General features: G+C 31.6%; 1 protein-coding gene across 4 annotated transcripts in view; it reads left to right on the forward strand.

Annotated features, from left to right (window-relative positions):
* SI (sucrase-isomaltase) overlaps positions 1 to 19024 on the forward strand; it is a 99004-nt gene that overhangs the window by 69061 nt on the left and 10919 nt on the right. For all 4 annotated transcript variants that reach the window (XM_082839049.1, XM_082839050.1, XM_082839051.1 and 1 more), the window contains 9 exons: positions 2844 to 2960; positions 4238 to 4325; positions 5224 to 5362; positions 11931 to 12064; positions 13555 to 13589; positions 13677 to 13793; positions 16249 to 16397; positions 18208 to 18292; positions 18376 to 18432. In XM_082839049.1, the coding sequence (XP_082695175.1) occupies positions 2844 to 2960; positions 4238 to 4325; positions 5224 to 5362; positions 11931 to 12064; positions 13555 to 13589; positions 13677 to 13793; positions 16249 to 16397; positions 18208 to 18292; positions 18376 to 18432 (921 nt within the window). The remainder of the gene's footprint in view (positions 1 to 2843; positions 2961 to 4237; positions 4326 to 5223; positions 5363 to 11930; positions 12065 to 13554; positions 13590 to 13676; positions 13794 to 16248; positions 16398 to 18207; positions 18293 to 18375; positions 18433 to 19024) is intronic.

Genomic DNA, 19024 nt, shown 5'->3' on the forward strand with positions numbered 1-19024 from the left:
CACTTTATGACTATTGAATAGCAACTCCCAATTACCCCTGGAACCCCAGACCCTGGCAACTACCATTCAACTCTCAGATTCTATGAGTTTGACTATTTTAGATACCTCATATAAGTGGAATTGTGCAGTATTTGTCTTTCTATAAATGGATGATTTTACTCAGCATAGTGTCCTTAAGGTTTATTCATGTTGCCCTGTATTGGAGAATCTCCTTCTTTTTGAAGACTGAATAGAATTCCATTGTATATACCACATTTTCTTTATCAATTCATCCATCAACGGACATTTAATTTATTTCAGTATCTTCACTCTTATAAATAACGCAGCAATAAATATAGGAGTTCAGATACCTCTTCGAGATCCTGATTTTAGGTCTTTTTGGATAAATGCCCCCATATGGGAGTGCTGGATCATATGGTAGTTCTATTTTTAATTTTTGGAAGAATTTTAATACTGTTTTTCTCAGTGGCTGCACCATTTTTCATTCCCACAAACAGTGTACAGGCATCCAGTTTCTCCACATCTTCACCAACACTTGTTTTCCCTGTTTTTTGGATAATAGACATCCCAACAGGTGTGACGTGACATCTCACTGTGGTTTTGATTTGCATTTCCCTGATGACTAGTGATGTTGAACATCTTTTTATCTATCTGTTGGCCATTTGTATGTGTACTTTAGAGAAAAGTCTATTCAAATCTTTGCCCATTTTCTAAGTGGGTTATAGTGTTTTCTCTATTGGGTTGTAGGTTACCTTTTCACTTTGGTGATTGTTTCTTATTCTGTGCAAAAAATTTTTAGTTTGATGTAGTCTCACTGGTCTATTTTTGTTTTTTTGCCTGTGCTTTTGGTGTCATATCCATAAAATCTTTGCCAAGACCATTGTCATGAAGCTTTTCCCTTATGTTTTTTCCTAGAAGTTTCGCAGTTTCGGGTGTTACGTTTAGGTCTTTAGTCCATTGTGGTTTGATTTTTGTCTACGGTATAAGAAAAGGATCTGATTTCATTCTTCAACATGTGAATATCCAGTCTTCCCAGCACCATTCGTTAAATAGACTATACTTTCCTCATTGTATATTCTTGGCACCCTTGTCAAAGGTCGGTTGACTATACACGTGTGGATTGATTTCTGGGCTCTTTATTCTGTGCCATTGGCCTATGTGTTTATTTTTATGCCAAGACCATACTTTTAATTACTGTAGCTTTGGAATATATTTTGAAATCAGGAAATGTGATGCCTTCAGCTTTGTTCTACTTACTCAAGATTATTTTGCCTATTCAAGGACTTTATGGTTCCAAATACATTGTAGGATTGTTTTTTATATTTCTGTAAAAGATGCCATTGGGATTTTGACAGGGGTTGCATTGAATCTACAGATTGCTTTCAATACTATGGACATTTTAACAATATTAATTATTTCAGTTCATGAGCATGGATTATCTATTTTTCTGTTTCTTCTTCAATATCTTTCAGTAATGTTTTGTAGTTTTCAGTGTACAAATATTTCATCTCCTTAGTCAAGTTTATTCCTAAGTATTTTATCATTGTTTGTTGCTACTGTAAATGAGATTATTTTCCTTTCAAACAGTTTATTTTAGTCTATAGAGATGTAACTGATTTTTGCATGTTGATTTTGTATCCTGCAACTTTCCTGAATGTATTTGTTAGTTCTAATAGTTGTGTATGTGTGTGTGTGTGTGTGTGTGTATTATTTAGAGATTTCTACATATAAGATTACATCATCTATAAACAGGGACACTTTCACTTCTTCCTTTCTGATTAGGATGCTTTTTTTTCCCCTTATTCATATCTAGTTATTTGGGCTAGGATTGCCAGGACTATGTTAAATAGAAGTGGCAAGAGTGAGCATCCTTGCCTTGTTTCTGATATGAACTAAAACTCTGAAAGTTTTTTTCTAAATGAGTATATTAGCTGTGGGCATTTATTATAGAGCCTTTATCATGTTGAGGTAATTTCTTTCTATTCCTAGTTTGTTGAGAGTTTTTATCATGAAAGAGTGTTGAATTTTATCAAATAGAGTTTCTGCATTGCTTATTGGTATGACCGTGTGATTTTTTTTTTTTTTTTTTTTTTTTTTGCGGTACACGGGCCTCTCACTGTTGTGGCCTCTCCCGTTGCGGAGCACAGGCTCCGGACACGCAGGCTCAGCGGCCATGGCTGACGGGCCTAGCCGCTCTGCGCCATGTGGGATCTTCCCAGACCGGGGCACGAACCCGTGTCCCCTGCATCGGCAGGTGGACTCTCAACCACTGCACCACCAGAGAAGCCCTGACCATGTGATTTTTATCATTCATTCTGTTGATGTGCTGAATCACAATGATTGATTTTTGTATGTTAAATAATCCTTGCCTCACAGGGAAAAATCCCACTTATTCATGGTGTATGAGCCTTTTAATGTGCTGTTGAATGTGATTGCTAATATTTTGGTTGAGGATGTTTGCATTTCTACTCATCAGATATTGTTAGGTTGTCTGAAACTAGAAATGCGTCCATTTCTTCTAGGTTATCCAGTCTGTTGTATAATTATTTATCATGGCCTCTTATGATCCTTTCTATTTCTGTGACATCAGCTGTAATTCTCATCTTCTCTTTTTTTCTTAGTCTAGCTAACAGTTTGTAAATTTTGTATATGCTGTCTATAAGAAACTCAGTTTAGATTTAAGGACACACATAGGCTTGAGTGGCTGGAGGAAAATCATACACATTCATTAAAGTTGAGATCAGGCTGCCTTCACTATCACTTGTGAATCTGACAGATAAATGTGTGACTGACTGGTCTCTCTTATGACTTTCTATATGTGGGTCTAAATTTTGTTTTTACAGGGTTCCAGAGCTCATGTAGCTTTTCCAGATTTCTTCAGGAACTCCACAGCAGAGTGGTGGACAAGGGAAATTATAGATTTCTACAATAACCAGATGAAGTTTGATGGCTTGTGGATTGTAAGTAAACTTCAAGAAATTTATATTTTAAGTTATTTATTGTGTATTGATTATGCAAAATTCTTACTAGATTTTAATAATGTTAACAAAGTATTCTTTATGAAATTAGCTTACTCATTTTTTTCCATAGAACTTTCTTATGCAAAAGACTGTTAAAATGCAGTTTTAACAATTCAGTTTAAGTATTTAGTTGCTTTTTCCTGAATATTAAAGTTGAATATTGTCAACTTGACCAAGAGACCAAAATAGTCTCTTTATATAATGATATTTAAATGCTTATAAATATTTATTTTATTTTCATTCAATATAGATATGTCTCACACTCGACTGTCAGTCTTTGGTATAAGAAGTCATAAACTCTTACAGATGTAGCAAAATCATCTTCTAAATAATATCCTAATTTTAACTTTAAAATGCTGGCAATAAGATTTTTAATATAATTTTGAGATAGCATAAAAAGAATTTACTTTATCACAAGTAAATATTTAATACAGGAGTTATTTACATAATACTTATCTAGATTTTTGGAGGTGACATTTCTACTCTGCTGATTTTTCAATACGTATGCATTAATTTACTTACTTTTTTAATTAAAGAAACTTATAGGGGTGCTGTTATGTACAAGCCTTGAGGATGTAAAGTTGTATAAAGATAGTTTTTTTAATTATATAAAGTTATGTACTATAAGGGATTCCATTAAATATATCCCCAGTAATTATATCTTGATCCAGAAAAGATAACCTTTTTATGATGGAGGAATCACCTTTAAATGGCAACTAATTTATATATTTATATGATGGTCCGTTTATATATGGTTACTAAAATTCTGAAATGTGTACTCAATAGAGATACTCTGAAATTTTCTGTATTTGTAAACAATTATCTTGTGGTTTTAAAAACCACAAACCATTGTTTTAAAAAAATTGATACAAGGCTCCAGGGCAGAAATGGAGGGAAAGACATGGGGGAATATATGCTATTATAATTTAATGTCTAGAAACATAGAAAACAATTCACTTTTATATAGATTTTATCTACAGAGAAAAATAGGACATTTTATGGTTTTCAAAAGGAGATGTGAATTGTAAAATGTTAAGAAAAACTGAGCTAAACTAAATGCTTTAGTATTGTTGAGATGCCTTATACTCTTGCTTTTTAGAATAGTAAAGTACTATTATTCAAATATCCTACTTTAATTTACTGGGTCTCTGAATTAGTTCTTTTAAGAAGATATGCCCTAAATTTGTTTTTTGTTTACTTTTCGTTCTCTTTTTAAGGATATGAATGAACCATCCAGCTTTGTAAATGGAACAACTACTAATCAATGCAGAAATACAGAGCTAAATTATCCACCTTATTTCCCAGGTACAATATTGCTGCTGTGCCTTGGCTGTTATCATGCTATTATTATTTATTAATCAGGTTTATATACCTTATGACATAGAGAACAGGATTCACATTTCCAATACTCACTACCCATCTACACAGTGGACCACATCTCAACCCATTACCAATATCATCTAAATCATCTAACATTACTTCGAGAAGAAAACTCAAGAAACATGTTTTATCTATATGAATAGATTTCTAAATTTGAAGTTGTTACTTTGATTTTCTTAAGAATCTTCCCAGATGTGAGAATTCTAAATATTCTTTAAGATAAAAAATTAAAATCTTTTATAAAGATTTTTTAAAGTTTTTCTTTATTAGGAAAAAAGTGAAACAATGCTAACAACACTTCTTTGGTTGTCCCTGACCTAGGAGGGAAAAGTACAGTCTTTCAACATTCATCCTCATGCTCTTATGTAGGCAGAAAACTGCATAAACAGTTACATCTAAAGTGATGGCAAAGCTCTGAAAATTTGCATCTGAAACTGAGAAAATATGCCAGGGCTTTATGTTAGCAAATGGATTTTTTTTAAATCTATTTAATCAGTATTTCTCATCTAAATGCATAAAATATAGTAGACTTTTCGGAGTACACTTACTTTTTCAGGTATGAGTTCATGTTAATTAGTAACATTTTTATTATTGAATATAGTAAAATTGTGCACATATTTTCCAGCCGCAACTGTAATTGCAATCACATTGCAGACCATTTTTTCATTTATAATTAGCATAAACAAAGTGCACAAATGGTTGAAAAATCAGTAATATTTTCAAACAATGATTAATGTTTTGCCAAAATAATTTATAGTTACAATTTACATATTTCAATATGTTACTTTATAACATATTAATTTTTTTTATTAATTCTCCCCAGAACTCACAAAAAGAACTGATGGATTACATTTCAGAACCATGTGTATGGAAACTGAGCAGATTCTTAGTGATGGATCATCCGTTTTGCATTATGATGTTCACAATCTATATGGATGGTCACAAGCGAAACTTACTTATGAGTAAGCAATCTTCATAATCATCGTTTCTGACTCTTATTTTTTAGATATTAAATTTAATGTTACCTCTTTTGAGTCCTTCCCTGCTGACCTTATCTTACTTGGTCCTTCATGGCACTTAGAATAATTGTCTCTCTCTCTGTATCTTTGTTTTAAATTTTTATCCAATTCCCAAAAGAACCCTGAATCATTTTATTTTGTTCCCCAGTATGCACCCAGCTTATAGTAGCAAAATGCCTAACAAATAGTCGGTGCTCAAAGAATAATTTTTAATGAATAATTGAGTAAATAATATATAGTTTGATGTCACTAATTAAAACATGAAATCTGACTAAATCTGCTATTTAAATCCATTATTAGCAAATAAGAATAAATGTCAATGACCTTAAGCTTCTTAAACGTTAATATCCATATTAAACAAAATCTTATATGAGGCTAATGATGATGGAATACAGGCCATTCTTTGAGTATCAAGTCTTTATTAACACTGTGCAATAAAATGTTCTGCAATGATAGAAATGTTCTATAATTCTCTATTGTCCAATATGGTAGCCACTAGCCATATATGGTTGTTGAGCAATGTGGCTAGTGTGACTCAGGAATAGAATTTAAAATTTTATTTAATTTTCATAAATGTAAATTAAATAGCCCCACATGGCTAGTGGTCACTATATTACACAGTGCAGCTCTAGATCACTGGTTCTTAACTACACACTGTAATCAACTGGAGATTATTTTTTTAATTTTTATTTTATATTGGAGTATATTTGATTTACAATGTTGTGTTAGTTTCAGGTGTAGAGCAAAGTGATTCAGTTATATGTATACATATATATATTCTTTTTCCATTTAGCTTGTTACAGAATATTGAGTAGAGTTACCTGTGCTATAGAGCAGGTCCTTGTATCTATTTTAAATATAGTTCAAACTGAAGATTTTTTAATAAATGCTGATTTAATTAATCTGAACTATAGCATAAGCATCTGAATTTTTAAAAATCCCCCAGGTGGTTCTAATGAGTATCCAGGGTTGAAAACCATGGTTCTAATATATGACAGAAGTTGGAAAAAGAATGAAAAGCATTTTGGAGTAAAGGGTATGGGTAATATTTCCTCACTTAGTGAAACATGCTTATCTTATTTCTAGCACCAAATTCTTTTTCAACCTAGAATATGTGAATTATTTAAGATATTATTACATGAATGAATGACTACAGATTTGTTGACCAAATCCCAATGTAAGGGCACTAAGAACATACAGAAAGACTAAGGAATGTCAGCAGGACAGGAATAAAGATGCAGAGCATGGACTAGAGGACACAGGGAAAGGGAAGGGAAAGCTGGAACAAAGTGAGAGAGTAGCATTGACATATATGCACTACCAAATATACAATAGATAGCTAGTTGGAAGCAGCTGCATAGCACAGGGAGATCAGCTTGGTTCTTTGTGACCACCTAAAGGGGTGGGATACAGAGGGTGGGAAGGAGACACAAGAGGGAGGGGATATGGGGATATATGTATGCATATAGCTGATTCACTTTGTTATACAGCAGAAACTAACACAACATTGTAAAGCAATTTTACTCCGAAACAGGTGTTAAAAAAGAAAAAAGAGTAAACAAACTGATAAAAAAACAAAATCTGTGTAATGTGATAGATACTACAATAGTGTTATGAGAAACAAGGAGAGTGCTCAGCTAACTCTATCAGGAAAATAGAAGTGACATCAAAAGAAAAGTTATCATTTGAACTGATCTTGAAGGAAAAAAAGAAATATGCTAGGGAGTAAAGGAAGGAAACTACATTTCACCAAGACAAAGAAAGTAAATAAAATTTGCCATAAGCTATTTCTAGGATATCTATGGCCACCTAAACCATAATAAGTGCATTATAGCTTCTACAATTGGGATCTCTGGATAAGAATCATGGATTTGCTCTTTGTCGATCTGTGACAAGGATATGGTTGGCACACTTCTAGGATTTAATGAATGTGTCAGTATGTTACTAGACAATGCCAATGAATTTAAAATCTCCATGGAGAGAATAATAATAATCAATAAAATATATTTGGCTAAGTGGAAATAAAACAATGCTGGTTCCTGGGAAATAAGGATCTGAGGTGAGGATGAATTTCCTTGTCTTGTGCTAGAATTTTGTGTTGTTTGACAATAACATCAAAATAGAGGCTCTTCAAGATTATAAATTCTATTATGCAGTAATTCAAAGTTGTGTATAAAGAGAAACTACTTTGGAGAAACACTGACAATGTCAACTTGAAAAAATTCGTAATAAATATTTTGTAATATAAAAAAAAGAGTAAACAAACTGGTCTTCAATAATGCCTTTTTATTGGGACAAATGCTTCTTTAGTTAACCTACTGGAGCATAATATTGGAGCACAATTATCCTCAGCTAACCTCACTTTACCATAAAGCTATAGATATTAAACATAACAAAAATATTGAGAAGTGAGTGATGAACTCTTTGGCAAAACTTATGCATCTTGAGATGAAAGTATGTACTTTAAGGAAAATTGGAAGAAAATATTTTTTTCATTGAGGGCAGTAAATTGAACTTCTGGAGCACATTACAGAATCTAGCATGGTTCCTGACACACTGTAGGATGTTTAGTAAATGTAAGTGAATCAATTTTTATCTCATCACAACTATCAAAATTATATAAATAAATTCAAGGCAAAAGTAGGTAAATTTCTAAATAGTTGATATACAAAGGTGTTTAGAGATGTTTAAGACCCATTTTTAACTCTTAAATAACATTATGAAGAAGATATCAGTACAATCTTCCAAAGAACATCCCTTTAATAATGTTAATTTTGCTCCTGTCCATAAAATTTTTCAGTAAAATTTAACCACATTTGTTGTTTAAGTTAAACAGATTAGTAAATTTTAAATGTTGAGTTAAAAAGCCCAATTTATGCATAGCTATAGACTTTTTATATCTTTTAAATACTTTCTTACTATTTATTTTTTTCAGTTACATGAGAAAAGAAATTGAACTCTCCTTCAGATATTTTAGAGATTAAATATAGTCATTATACGTTTAAGACCTTGACAAATGTAAAAGGATGCTATAAATAAATTATGTTTAAGCAAATAATGGAGAGTAAAGACTTTTTATCATTTGAGAAAACTGAAAGAATTAAGAGTGTAATTTATTTCTTAAGTTACTCAGACTGTACCATTTTATTGTTCCTTTCTGTGACTCATTTTCTGTTTTCAAAATTGGCACACATTTGACATTCACCTAGTTCTTGTTATTGTGCTCTTCACTTAACATGAAACAAACAACTGAAACAAGGAAAGAACAGAATGAGTGGATGCAGAAATAGGAGGTAAATAATCAGCTTGAAAGACTGCAAACAGTTTCGTAGAAAAAACCTTGGAGATCAGTGGCAAATGAAGAAGTTTCATGTATAAATCCCATACAAAAAGTTTTCAGTCTTCAATTGATCTTTGTCTTATTTAAAATTCAATATTGTACTGAAATAAAGCCTATGCTTCAGATATAGGGAGAAATATATTTTTAAAATTTCAAATTGTGTGTTTAAATCTCAGATAATTATCCAAGGATTATACAGCTATATATTCCATACTTTCATCTTCAACAATACCTTGAATGACTTTTGAGAGTACTACATACTTTTCATTAGAGAGAACATAGAAAAATCAAAATCTTTGACTCCCTTTGGAAGTTCAGGTTGTGTTAAGTATACAATTTTTAAGTAAATGACCAAGATTTTTGTAATCTTAATTTAGAATGAAATAAAAATGTTAATAAATATAAGTTCTTTTCTCAGATAGTCCTAGAGACTGGGTTATTTAGCAACTTGGAAAATTATGTTGCTTTTCGATGTTTAGTGAATCTAACCTGAAAAATAAGAGGGGCTTTTTTTTTGGGAGAATTGTGTACTATAGGAAGTGACCTCTTCTTGCAATTTTTTTAACAAAAAATAAGACCAGTATAGATTAAAAAAAGAAAAACACTATACAGGTCATATATAATTTGGAAGTTTTCTTGGTTATAGCTGTAACTTTCTCTTAATTAACTGTTAGTAACTTGAAAAAATATGGAATACGTGTCTCTTAGATATTACTTTCTGATTAATATGGCTGAGTTGAACATTGATATAGCTGGTATCAATGTTTAAAAAAGATTGAGATCTGAATCCATAAAACCATTTCCATGGTTTAGACTTTCACATTCTTCTCACTAAAGAAATCTCAAATTTAAGTTTTACTTATACACTCAGAAACAATGGAAATATTTCAGCTTACAAAAACTTGTTATCCAACTCTAAAACTGAAATTACGTTTTCTGATCTAATGGTGTGTCTCTTTGAGTTGTGAAACTGGCAAGTTACTATTTCTAATGGATAGTAAATATATAATACTAAATTTTTTGCTTTCTAAAAATATAATTCAAAAAAGTCTTTAGTTTTCAAAGAGATTTTGTAAATAAACATTGAGAGAAACAATCCTGTATAACTTTCTCTTTTCTGAGCATTACGGTCAGTATTCTAAAATAATTTAATATCACCCAGTCAGAGATAGCAGTATTGGGGGTATATTTACCAATTGATTTCATCAGTAATTAAAAGCAGTAGTCAACTTAATCATTTTGAAATTATTATCTTTAGAAACCATGACAAAAATAAAGATATTTATTTATTGTTAGGGCTTTAAACTATTTAATTTTTTTTTCAGTTCAATATTCTCCTTTCACATAACCCACATTTGTAATCTACATGTACGGTTTTCTAAAAATCATTGTTTTCCTTTAGAAGGACATTTTTTCCCAATAACATAAGACATTTTTATAACTTTTCTAATACTTTTCAAAAACTGCTCATGTAGACAATTATAAACATGTAATAAAAATGTTTCTGTAACACAATATTGAAATTCTTTTTATAAGCTAAATTTTCCAAATCAACTTGTAACAGAGAACAAACTGTATTATGGTTGAAAAGTGTTTCTTAAAATTAAATTAAGTTCATTGTGATTAATCATCTGTAAAGTTGGAGCATGATGGAAATGTCTACAAAATATTTATAGCTATGTAATTTTAAATTATAGTTTTAGTGGTGGCAAGTGATTTACCAAATAAGAAATATTCTGTGAAGGGTTACAAAGGAGATTTTTCTAATGCAAGAGGTTAGATTTCCCTTAAGAGAAAATTGTTATGAAAATATTTTATGCAGAATTCTTCTCAATCAGAAATCTAAAAAGGCATATATTTGGTTATTAACTTAAAGCCTCAGTAAAGACTTTTTGCAAAAGTAAGACATAAGGCAGAAGAAAAGAACCTTCAAGAATATGTATTTCTTCTATGTGGAAACATTAAATATTTGGGACAACTCTATCCTTGTAAATAATTTTTATATCAATTAAATAAAATGAATTTTCTTTACCAATTAACTAAACTTAAGATACAAGTTTCCATGAAGATTTCTAAACTGATCATCAGTTCTTCCATTCCCTATATAAATATACATTCATTTCTTGTTAAATGTCTGCAAATACGTGTGAGATATGTTAAATATATTACTGATTCTCAATTGACTAGATCCTTTATATTTGTTACAAAAAATGAAGCAGTGAAGATCGTTTTCTTATAGGATTTTTTTAAAGAGAGACATACAAGTAGGAAATTTTAAGTTAGCAAATACAATATTGTTTCTATTATCAACAGATGGTTCAATATATCATCATATATCTGTTTAAAATATTTTCAGTTTCCTGTAATTTTGAGATATTCATGAATTCAAAAGTTTCTTAAGCTACTATTATACGTATTAGGTGTAAGGAATATAAAGAAGATTAAGTCAGTCCTTAACCTCAAGAATCTCAAGGTGTCATTTAAGAAGCTTTATGTATAAACAAATCAGTACAATTACTGTGGTCCATCTTTAACAAGGAAATGATTAGATAAAGTTTATAACATGGTAATGGGTTACAAATCTGCCTAATTAAGTATTAGAAATATTTCCTCCTGATATAGTTCTCTAGTCCTTGTTCATATACAAATTATTTTAAGTAATATAAAAATAAACATTTTCTTTCCAATTAATATATATATATGAATACTCCCTAAAACAGGGAGTATTATAGCAAATATTCTCTGCAGAGTAATATGAAGATTAAATGTTGGCAAATTATAAATAAGAAGGGTTGGAGCAATTAATGGAGCCTAAATCTTTATAAGAGAACACATTTAAGTAGAATAAAATGTGTTCATTCAAAAACTTTCAATATAATTAGTTGATTTGATAATATCAACAGTTGAATTGTATTCACTGAACCAATAAATAAAGGGCCACTTAGACATGTCACTCTGGAAAATGTTGGAAGGAAAAAAGATGTCCTTCATGCTTTAAGGATTTTATAGTATAATGAGCAAAGATTCACTTATAAAGAGCTAGTCGTAATAAGAGAAAGCGTAGACACCATAAATCGGATAGTTTTTTTCTTTAATGAAGTGGTCCTAAGTAGAAATATCCAAAGAAAATACCTCATATAAAAACTCATAGATCCTCTCCATCTATATTAGTGCATTGCAGAAGGCAACTGGCAAAAGAGGAATTGTTATTTCTCGTTCCACATATCCTACGGCTGGAAGATGGGTAGGACACTGGCTTGGAGACAGCTATGCAAAATGGGACAATTTGGACAAATCTATCATTGGTATGTGAGAGTCACCATCTTCATCATTATTCTTTTAAATCTTCTATTAGGTATTCACTTTTGCTAGTTCATATACTTTGTAAGTCCTTCTCTGAAATGTGCTTTTGGCATCATATTTTATGACAAACAGCATAATGAAAAGGCAATGGGCCAGAAAGCAGGATCTAGTTTATTTTGAGAAAATAATTTCATCCCTTTTGGTCTCAGTTTCCTTTTATTAAAGGGCAAGATATGGGAAGGATAACATATAGAGCTAAGAATAGAAATGCTTAGAAATTCTAGATTCTAGGGAATAAGAATCACTCATAGATGCTAAAGTATGAAACATCTCAAACCAAATTTTGAAAGTTTTCTGACAATAGTTGGATAAAGAGTAAATGAAATATTATTTTAAAGAGAATATTTTTCTGTTTCATATCTAAACATAATTCTTTACTATTTATATTAGGATTCAAGGAAAACAATCAATGTTTAGAAATATTCCTTTAAAAGAAGAGCTGGGAGGGGGCTTCCCTGGTGGCACAGTGGTTGAGAGTCTGCCTGCCGATGCAGGGGCACGGGTTCGTGCCTCAGTACAGGAAGATCCCACATGCCGCGGAGCAGCTGGGCCCGTAAGCCATGGCCGCCGAGCCTGCGCGTCCACAGCCTGTGCTCCGCAAAAAAAAAAAAAAAAAAAAGAAGAGCTGGGAATTCACATGCTTTCTATTTTATTAAAATGATCATTCCTCAGGAGATTTTTAGCTAATAAGGATAATTCAATTTGTTTCATATAATGAGACCTATGGTTAAATAATTACAGAGACAGCATTTTATTTTAAAAATAAAACCAAGGAAGAGTGCCCTGGTGGTGCAGTGGTTAAGAATCCGTCTGCCAATGCAGGGGACACGGGTTTGAGCCCTGGCCCGGGAAGATCCCAGATGACACGGAGCAACTAAGCCTGTGCTCCATAACTACTGAGCCTGCACTCTAGAGCCCACGAGCCTCAACTACTGAAGCCCGAGTGCCTAGAACCCGTGCTCCGCAACAAGAGAAGCCACTGCAATGAGAAGCCCACGCACCACAAGGAACAGTAGCCCCTGCTCGCCGCAGCTAGAGAAAGCCTGCACACAGCAACGAAGACCCAATGCAGCCATAAATAAAAAATAAATAAATAAATAAATTTATTTTTTTAAAAAAGGAATCACTAACGCTTTCTTCTCATACTATAATGTGTTCGTAACAGTTTTGTGATCTAAATGTGTCATCTTGAAAGTGTCAAGGAGGCATTATTAGAGTGTCTTATTTTTATAAATGTCATTAACATTATAAAGTAAAAAATACATAAATTTCATGGGAAGGAATGATAGAAAAGTATATCAATAACCTGAAAAATGTTTCATTGAATTAGAGGTCAGTATTAGAAATAGAACATCTTCATAAATAGAAAAAAAACAAATGTCAAAATATATGAAATAGTGGCCTTCTATAATTTTTTTCCTAATTTTTTTAGGTATGATGGAATTTAGTTTGTTTGGAATGTCATATGTAAGTAGCTCTATTCCTTTTAGCTTCATCACTTGTTAATATTAAGAAACAAACTATTAAAATTAATTAAATATAACTGTATTTTAGACTGGAGCAGATATCTGTGGTTTCTTCAACAATTCGGAATATCAGCTCTGTGCCCGCTGGATGCAACTTGGAGCATTTTATCCAAATGCAAGAAATCACAACACTGCATTTACTGGAGTATGTAATTACTGCATTTACTCTCATTCCTTTGCCCCACTAACCTTAAACGTTTTTGAATAGAATTCACCCTTCCTGGCTGATTTCCAGATGAATGTTTTGAATCTCTTTACATTTACTGACGGCATCTGAGCCCATCACTCTGAGGAGTTTCTGACTTGGGTTTTCTTTATACTTTGGGGTTCAAGACTTGGTTAGCTGGCATACTTACTGCTGTTCTATATAATTTTGAATTAGCCAGAAAAAAAAATCCTTCTGGAAATTATTCCAAACCTGGACAGAACGATAAAAAAAAAAATCAATTTCAAACTAAATAATTAGAAAATCCATTTAAAATCAATGCCCGAAATGGGCAGATTTAAAAAGCAAATGTTTTAAAAATGAGTTGAGAAACAGAAAAAAATAAAAGGAAAAGGGAATAATGGAAACTAATTTCTGAGTGGTGACACTGTTTACTTTACTATATACTTTACTAAACTGGAAGAACTTTTGGAGACAATAATAAAAATTATGAAAAAGTATAAACAATTGCAAGCAATATATAAGTAAGTGCTAAATTTTGTTATACTTTCAGTGAAGACATATAGAAGAAAGATGAATTATCAAAATGCACCTCATGGAAGAATTGTAGACAGAGCTGGTCTTTTAAGGATGGGTTCCAGCCATAGTAACCGAATGGTAGAGCTCATCATGAGTTTTGAATTCTTCATGTCACCCTGAGAAATTTTTTGTCAGAATAGAAGGGAGAATTTATATTAGAAAATGAAAAATAAAAATGAAAATCTATACAAAGTTAGAAGGCAGTATGGGACCACATTTTGGAAAAATTTGAAAGTTGGGCAATAGAGACAACTTGATGGCATAGGAATATTTTAGCAGGAAAACTTTATGTCAGTAATGAAATTCAGAAAGCTGTATTGTTGGGAGAGTAAGGCATGAATCAATAAAATCCTGAACAGGGATTCATTCAACAAGAATTCATTGAAAATCTATTATTTAATATTTACAAAATCCCTGCCCTAATACTTTATATAATGCAGGAATGATAGAGATAACAGATATTAGACAATTATATATATATATGTATATATATATATAAAACAGCAGGTACAAGTAAATCATATGAGGGAAAACTAGAGTAAGCTAAAATGGTAGAGATTTGTGGGTGTTCTGGTTTAGAAGGGATTCTCAAGGTGGTCCTCTTGGATGAAGTGACATTAGCATTAGAGCAGAGACTTGAGGAAAGCAACAAATTTACATATATGGGGGAGAATTCCAGTTCTGGGGAACAAGTGAAAGACTCCAAGATGTGAATGTGGCTGGAGCTTTTGAGAAGATGAAATGGGAGAGGGAAAGACTGACGAAGTACTTCTGAATAAAAATCTACAGAACTCAACTTAAGTTTAATTATGAGGTAATATAATTGAATTTAGGAATGTATGGTTTAGAATTAAATGCTTGTGTTTTATCATGTTAAAACTGAAATAACATCAACAAAGTCAGTATGCAACAGATATGATCTTTGCCTTTTCTAACTTGACTTTGAATCTAGTAACAGTAGGATCATATTGATATATTGCTTAATATTTCTTGGACCATTGCACTTTCAAGGTTTTGCCTATTCTAACACTACATGTACCAGTGATAGCAATGGGTCATCATTCAAACGTTCTTACTACTTAAATCTAGAAAAGTTGGAATCTTCATAGATATGATACCACTCTTAAGGGCTCTGCTCCTATTGATAACAACAAGAAAACATTGCAAGTGTTGCCCTCTGGAGTTATGTAGCAGCCTTGTTTTTTCCCTTGGTATAAATTAGAATGTAAAATACTAATCACTCTCCTTATTATTTTTTTTAGCCACTAAGTGCAATAACATTTTTTAGAAGCTTTTATCTTTCCAGTGTCAATTTTAGTCTTTTTACCTGGAGAGTATAATCCAGAGCAGACATGGGCATGTTCTTTTTTCTTATCCAACATTAATTAGATCCCCTCTTCCTCCTATACTATTAATTCTTTAGTACCATAACTTATTCATTTCTCATGAGAACACACAATGTGCAGGGTCACCATGATGGGCTCTGCATGTCTGTTTATTTCAATGCACTTATATATAGCATTCTGTTTCTCTCCTAGACTTTTCACCCTACACTGAGCATCACCACAGTTGACAATGTGTTTGTCACCTATTCAAATGTGAACTGCTCTTTACATATGTTCACCTAAATGAAATCAAGCCATGGACTTAATTTGCATTTTCTTATTAAAATATTAGTTATGCTTTCTCTTTCCACTGTATGAGATAGAAATAACTATTCCATAAGGTTTTTGTGATGTAGCACATGACAGTGAATTAAATTATGCCTTATTTTTTATTCTTCAAATATGTATTTGAAAATTATGATTTAAACAAGGACAACAGCTTATGACACTTTCATTTTGCTTTGTTTCAGAGAAAAGATCCTGCTTCCTGGAATGCAACTTTTTCTGAAATGTCAAGGAATATTCTAAATATTAGATACACTTTATTGCCCTATTTCTATACACAGATGCATGAAATTCATGCTCATGGTGGCACTGTTATCAGACCCCTTTTCCATGAGTAAGCACAATTTTCTTTTCCTATCACAGAGAGAGATAGCTTTCATTTAATTTACTTAGTAATCAGTTATACTGCCATATAAAACATTTTAAATTGAAAACTTTATCATTGTTATTTAAGTGTACATTTTGGGTTAATAAGCATTTACATAAATAAATCTACTAATAAACAGACTAATATATGCCATTAAAAATGAAACACAATCAGTTTTTAAAAAGTAATAATTCTTAGGAATAACTATTGTATACCAGGTATTGTTTGAGAGAATTTACATACCTTATTACATTGAGTGTTTACAAAAGGTCTTGGAAATAAGTAATATCTCTAAATTATGGTTGACTTAATTGAAGTTTACAGCAGTTAAGTAAATCCATCATATACAAATGCCTGACTAAGAAGACCATCCAACTCCTCCTAGAGGTGTTCTAATTGGGTACCCTAGAACAGTTCTACCATTCTCTGTGACAATTGTTTTGGATTTACTCCTTGAAGCTGAAACTGATATATGACCAAATATTGAAATTCTATTCTATGGAGTATAGTTGCAAAAATTTTAGCCTGTTCTATTTTTAAGGCAAATACAAGCAATTTCTTATGGATGTTACAAAAAAAAACCCACACACATTCAACCATAAATACAAAAAAACCCTTGAAATAATCATGATATACTTAGCTTCTTGTGTGCCCTATATTACCAGAGTAATTGATTGGGGTGATTTGTTAGATTTCACTATTGATAAATCAGTAAAAAATAAACAGCGAATATTTACTCAAATTAAACAGTAGTAGCCAAGATAAAATTACCAAAATAATAAGTAGATCAATATGCCTTCTGTTCTAATAATAAAATATCCAACTTTCCAAAAAAAAGGGAAAAAAAATACTTCCTAGATTCAAATTATCCTCTAGTAATTTATTACCGTAATCCCTTCTTTATTTTTAGTAACATTTTATTAAACTCTTTCCTCTTTTATTTCTAGAATTTTCCTCTTTGTCTTCTCCCTATTAACTTTCCAGAAGAGCTGGAGTATCAGCACTGGTCTGAGTCCCCAGCCAGAAACATTATTATTAACTATGCAGACTCTTGTCCTGCTGAGAACTTCTGGGTTTTTGTTCCCATAGGAAGTACATAGAGGAAGAACCCAGCAGTCCAATTTAGCATTAATCTCAGTTTAGAGTAAAACAAAACACAAACAAAAGAACAAAAATTAAAAATGTATACTTCCATTTCAATTAAAGAAAAAATGTGGACATTTAATAGTTGCAATTCTCAAACTATAAAAAGCAGATTTTGTTTTTTCAGCCATTTATATCTCAAACTCAGAAAAATATTAACAAATGGAAGAACCTTTAAGGATTTATAAATTCACTATTCAGTGAGCTTAATTTACATAGGATGTGCAAACTCTTTTTAAAGTTACCAAATTAAGATTCTTAAAACACACTTGTCTCACACTTTTTTTCCAGAGTGTTTATAATTCTTGCTTCCTGGTTTGTTGATCTTCTACTAGACAAAGTTAATATTTGAATTTATGTGAGTTCTCTTCAAAGGAGATTTCTCACTCGGTCTTACACATCCATGGCAACTCTGTGCTTTGTTGGAAGGTTTAGTCATGGTCTAGATTTACTTATAAAGTATTGTACACTGCACACTGAATTCCAAGTGATAAAATTGTTTTTGATTTTTTATGTTTTGATTTTCATTTCAATTCACAAAAGTCCATACTGCAAAATGTGATTTTAATAATTATTTTATGGTATTCAGAAGAGATAAATTTCTTTGATTTAATTTTGTAAATATTTTGTCCAGGTTCTTTAATGAAAAGCCAACCTGGGATATATTCAAACAGTTCCTGTGGGGTCCAGCATTTATGGTTACCCCTGTATTGGAAGCTGTAAGTCCTACAACATATTTTTGTTCACAAAATAATTTTTCCATGGTTTATATGTTTTTAATGACTATATCTTTAAATTCCAGTACGCTGACACTGTAGAAGGCTATGTCCCTAATGCTCGGTGGTTTGATTACCATACAGTAAGTAGTTAAGGAATTCTGGGGGATTGACTAAACAGAAATGGGTAACAACTTAGTTATAGGCTTTTTATTAACAGCGTACTTGTTTTCCTTTCCACTTAAAAAGAGCAAGATATTTCTTGCTAGTTATATCAGAATCAAATTAACAAACAGTGAAAGAGTTAATTTATTTTGCCATAGTTTCTTATGTAGTCATTGATTTATTTTACCAAATAAACGTGGAAATTATACAGTATACACAAAAAGGTCATTGCCCTTTATTAGGTATGCAGAAAGATCATTAAAAGTAATACAGTCCTTTAAAGAATAATGTATATGACAAATCAGGAATAACTTTTGTGACCCATCAAAAACCCATATATTTTCTTCATGTGAGCACCACAAAAACAAGCGGTGGTAAATTACTTTCAAAGCTATCAATAAACTAAGGAATAAGTACATGCTTTAACAACATGAGTTCCTGAATAAATGTTTGTGGTTTTATTATTTTTTAAATTAAGAAGTATATTATTTGATTCTATAAATGTGCCCCCTCAAGTACCAATACTGCTGGTGATTCTGCTTCTTATTGTTTTGTTCTTTTGTCCAATGC

Source organism: Leucopleurus acutus (assembly GCF_964270905.1).
Source record: "Leucopleurus acutus genome assembly, chromosome: 5".
Taxonomy (NCBI): domain Eukaryota; kingdom Metazoa; phylum Chordata; class Mammalia; order Artiodactyla; family Delphinidae; genus Leucopleurus; species Leucopleurus acutus.